Genomic DNA, 5156 nt, shown 5'->3' on the forward strand with positions numbered 1-5156 from the left:
CGAATTTACTGACCGGAAGGTCCGTGGTTCGAATCCGACCTCCGCCACTCGACTTCCCCTGTCTAGGCTTGGGCAACCTGGCAGTATGCAAGCCCTCGTGCTTCCTTTGGGTAGCATGGCAGCTAGGCACCGGGTGTTACAGCTGAACGCATTACCACGGGGTCAGATCCCAGAAGAGCTATGTCGTCTGAGTACTCGATGTCTGTGAGCGGAGGCCCAGGGAGCACTTAAACCCCACAGGCATTAGAGGCTGGCAGTGAGTCTTCCATGATCGTATCAATGACGAAGTTGAAGAGGAAAGGTGAGAGAGGACAGCCCTGTCGGCGGTCAGTCATAGTGCTGGGACCTGCAGACCTGCTGTATGCAGCAAGTAAAGCAACCAGGCTGGTGACCCCGCGCGGTGGCCGATGTGGCGTGAGTATTGTTAGTTGTAAGTGTCATGTTTGTACGTGAGCTGGGATACTGCCAGGGCGCCCATACCTAGACAGAAAGACGATTAGTGTCCTCAACCAAAGTCTTTAGCTCAAAAGCCAAACCGCAGGACAGTAGTGTTTGGTGGGAAATGCAAGTACATTACCATTCTTACAGAAGTCATCACAAATGTTCCTACCCCCAACCTGCAGGGCCAGAAGACTGTGTTACTCGGACCTTTAACCATTGACCAACTTGGTGTGTCAAATGACAACCACCTAGTGTGGCTCAACGGGTCACGCAGGACTACAATCCGTCAAACCACTGTAAGGTCGTCTCTGCGTGACGGGTCCAGTCTATCTCATCAATCATATCAGCTGCCGCATCCCATGCGTTGCTATCTAGCCACACTTCCGCAAATTATCTGTGAACAAAATTGTGGCGTCTAAAACTACTTTGCAGCAAGTGGGCGAGGTTTTAGGGCTGAAGATGGTGATAAATTGTCATCAAAATCACCATTGCAACCATCGCATCCGTCTGGTCACGGAAGGTCCTCAGCCAACTCAGGTCGATAGTATTAAGCCATAAGGAAGCCTTGCAGAAGATGTACTGACTGGAATGGCATCAACAAGCCTGATCCGGAGCAAACAGAAAAGTAAAAACTGCAAAAACTGAGCGATCAACAGTGCGTTCAATAGCGAATAAAGTCTATCGTAAAACCCACGTGTTGGTGACACGGACTTGAACCAGACACGAAGCACTCAGTTGCAAGATACTTTGGGTTTTAACGGGATTGTCAACTAATCTCATATGAATCTCTCATTTATGGTATTCTCGAAATGAACGTGCGCACAAAGGCCGCTTCATGCCTCATCTGGGACGACATTCGAAACATCGCAGGATATTGCCTCGAAGGAAGATATTACTCCGCTGAGTCTCCTGGCAAAAAATGAGTTTGCGAATGAGTGCATTTCGCACATTGCGTACAATTTGGGTTTGAGCAGAACATAAAGCCGTCAGGAACGAGGAGATTGTAATCATTTGATAAGCCTCATAAAGACCAAAACCTGCCGTGTGATGGTTTCCGCCACCTTATGAGTTATGTTCTTCGTCGAAGTAGGTTCTTTTAAAACCAAAACTTGCAAAACCAAAAGTTGAAGTCAAAATTCCATCTCAACTCTCCAAATGGCCGTCGTAGCCTACGTCGCGCGAAACTGATGCAACATAGTCACCCGGCTACTATGACCAAATTCTTGAGGGACAATATACCCTGATCGTTACCTGAAAACCCCAATCACGACGCTCCAGCACAAAAATTCATAGAAAATTCTGCGAAAACGTTTACGTCGATGTGTTTGTCCAGGAAACATTTGATTGAGTGGGTGTGGAACGTCGTCACACCTACAGTAGAAAAACCAAGGTGAAGACTGTTTTCACAACTTAAAAGGTTGGTTGCGTTTTTTTAGATTGTGAGACGATCAATGAGGATGGTCTTGCTGTTAACATTTGCAGGCAATGACTAAAGGCTTCTCGTTCCAATCCGGGAGCCGGCACCGGGGGCAATCATGTTAGTGTCGAGTTTCGAGTTGAACCGTGCCAATTATTCGTGAAATACTCATTTAATTTATAATGAGCAGGAGTAACGCTTCTAACAGAAACAGGGATTCCAAGTGTAAGTAATTTTTTCTACTTGAAACCGATGGTAACGTTCAACCAGTCTCATTTAGTTTCCGCAAAAAGAACCACACCAATGCGTTTGCTCCAAATGTCAGCGTAAACGACAGTCGAGCTGAAACAACTGGCAGGAAAACAACAGCTTACAAGATCACGACGGATGAGAAGATAAGCACCTTTGTGAAGAGTTTTAGTTGTTCAAAACTACAGCAAACTGAAATCCACCTCAACGTACGGCTGGCGTGGTATTAAAAAACTGACCGGTCATGTTGCGAATTCTACTCAACACTATTCGTATGTATTAACTCAGCTCGTACTAAATGAAATAACGCATCACACGTGCATTCCGAGTTCAACCTCTGTTATCGGTGCAACCTGCTGCCCACTTGACCAACTCTCTACGTACAACACTAAAAGACCTCACGGTACGAAACTTTACTCCAAACTTACCGCCGCGAAATTTTCTAACGGCGGAAGAAGTGACGGAGCATGCTCAGGACCGCCGACGTAGGGTACGAGTGTTCCCAACTGTTCCGCAAGAGCAAACAGGACCTCATCTTCGTCACAAATGGTGTCGTTTAGAAAGGGAATGAGTTGGGATTGGGTTTTTTCTGGTCCAAGAGTAAGCGCAATTGTTTTCAGCTGCCGTATGCTATTCAGTCGCAACTGTAGGTCTTCGTTCCTCAACTCTTCTATCAACACAGCTATCGGGTAGTAGGCCTCCTGCGTGTCCGCCATATCCTGAAAGGAAATATATTAATAACGCAGATGTTATGCTGATCAATCAAGAACAACAGGTAATGACGAGAATGTTTATTCTCTTCATACCACAAGTAAATGACAACTGGTCCTGTATTGGTCCAAACGACCTCCCTTTGAGAAGCCATCAACAGACCCGTAAGTCCGTATAGCAAAGAAGGTATCCCTGTTGTAGTATACGGTAACTTCAAGGTGACAATCCACTCACCGAGGTTCAATACCTTTAGAAAGAAATAAAACCTATTGCTCGATCTTAAGTCACTCGGCCGGCAATGCGTGCAATGGTATTTAATAAGCGGGAAGCAGCCAGTTCGCAAAATCTCGTAATTCCTATCGTCAACAACGAAGTTGAAGTGCGACATTCCAAAGTGATCGTCAATCACATCCCATTGTCGAACGAAAAAGGCACTCCAGTGCGGCAATCCTTTCTGTTTGAGCACCGTGGTAAGTAGTGCTGAGGCTTTAAGTGTTGTACTTCCACATAAAACTGCTCGAACAAAGCCAAGAATCATTCCAAAATTTAAGTATTTCAACTAACAGACATTCAGATAACAAAAGCGCCGGAAGACCACAACGGAGAGGTTACCTGCGTCGGACACAACAGACTTGTGATTGGCCCACGGATTCACGGATTGATACACAGGATCGAGGCTTTTGCCCAAGTTTCTCAGATCGGTTTTGTTCTTGTCGTTCACCTGAAAGGCACAACAAAAGACGCCACAACAAAAGACACGGATTTGCGGATGCACACTTTCACCAAAGCTACCCGGATCGGGTATACCTAGTCGTCCAGCGGCCTTCGTCCATCTGAAAAGCACAAACCACAAGAGGGTATAGCACTGCTCTTTAATCGGGACCTTCGAAGAAAAACTGGTACCTCCTTTGACGAATCTGACAAAGAACGAAGTGACTTAGGCGAAAACGGATAACGAACCTTCCTCCCTGAACGAATAGCTAGCGATCTTCACCCCGGGTCCTCTGGTTGCGAAGAAGGCCAATCAGGTCTCTGATAAGGTAATCGAGACAAAAACTGCTTCTCTAATGGACAGGTGAATGAGCGATTCCAAGCTAACCATCTGGAGGTTCTTCTGAAGAATCATGCCAACAAAACTGGCGTAGTGGCACGTTGGTGCTGTCGTAACAAACCTTGAATGTGAGTAACTTCACTAGGAATGGCTACGCGGAATTGGAAGCAAGTGAACTTTCGGCTTCTAATAAAAATTTCCTCCCCAGTCGTCGTACAAAGGATCTCGGCGTAGGCCGTCAGTATTCAATGATCAATAGCATATCCGAGCATCGCCCGCTGGAAGCACAAAAGTAGGACCAAAGCTGCCCTAGAAGGGGGCGCAAGACAAGCGTTCACTTGGATCAGCTGAGCACGAGTTAATAGTAGATATGGTCCCGTGTGTACTTAAATGTGTACCAATACAATCGTGCGCAAATCCAGATTGCAGTTCACGGATTCACGGATTTAGGGATTGATTAAATGGATCGAGGATTTTTCCCAAGTTGCCCGGTCAGTTTTGTTCTTGTCGTGCAGCGGCTGTCGTTCGCCTGAAAGGCACAAGTGAAAAAGGGTTTAGAACTGTACTTTATATTCTCACTGCAGGGCAGTATGCATGCCAGCTCGAGGAGTCGCATAAATCAATGTCTAATGGTGCTTTAAACTGGGTTCTGGAAGGAGCGTGAACAACGGTCGGAGGAAGGCCATTTCACGCAGCTACCACCTAAAATGAGAAAAATTTTGCCTGATGAATGCATGCGCTCTGCGCTAGAAAACCTACTTACCACTTCACCACTGTGTGTTTGCTGGGTCAACGGTGAAAAACCTGTTGGCCAAGTTTTGTTCGTACATGACATAAGTAAGAATTAGGTCCCCGCGAAGGCGACGATACGCCAGGGGAAAGAGACCAGGCATCGCGAGACGGGTATCGTAATCCACGCATTTGAGGCCGGCAATCATTTTCGTAGCGGCTCGCTGGACGCGTTCAATGAGGGCGACGTCTTTCGTGCGCCCTGAGTAGACAACTTGGTTGGAGTATTCAAGGAACAGTCTGACGTAGACCCCATAGAGTGTTAGGAAATCCATGCGAGCAGCACGGGAGAAGGTAATTCGAATCACACTTAAAATGGCGAATGCCTTTTGGGCCGACTTCTCATGATGCAATTAGGAAGACAAGTTTGAGGAGAGCCAGATACCCAAATCCTCTTGGGCGTCTATCCTCGTGATGTTTTCTGGTCTATTTTCACCATGCATAACAAGGGCATTCGCTGAATCCCCTCCAAACGACATATGGACGCACTTTTCTTCA

At 46.6% G+C, this 5156-nt stretch overlaps 1 protein-coding gene across 1 annotated transcript in view; it reads right to left on the reverse strand.

Moving 5' to 3' along the window:
- T265_09555 (hypothetical protein) overlaps nt 1-4933 on the reverse strand; it is a gene marked incomplete at both ends in the record, with an annotated part of 34713 nt that extends 29780 nt beyond the window's left edge. The window contains 4 exons of the mRNA XM_009175661.1: nt 2536-2826; nt 2914-3029; nt 3431-3651; nt 4674-4933. Of these exons, the coding sequence (XP_009173925.1) occupies nt 2536-2826; nt 2914-3029; nt 3431-3651; nt 4674-4933 (888 nt within the window). The remainder of the gene's footprint in view (nt 1-2535; nt 2827-2913; nt 3030-3430; nt 3652-4673) is intronic.
- Between the last annotated feature and the right edge of the window lie 223 nt (nt 4934-5156).

This window comes from Opisthorchis viverrini (genome assembly GCF_000715545.1).
Source record: "Opisthorchis viverrini unplaced genomic scaffold opera_v5_284, whole genome shotgun sequence".
In the NCBI taxonomy this organism is placed as follows: Eukaryota; Metazoa; Platyhelminthes; class Trematoda; order Opisthorchiida; family Opisthorchiidae; genus Opisthorchis; species Opisthorchis viverrini.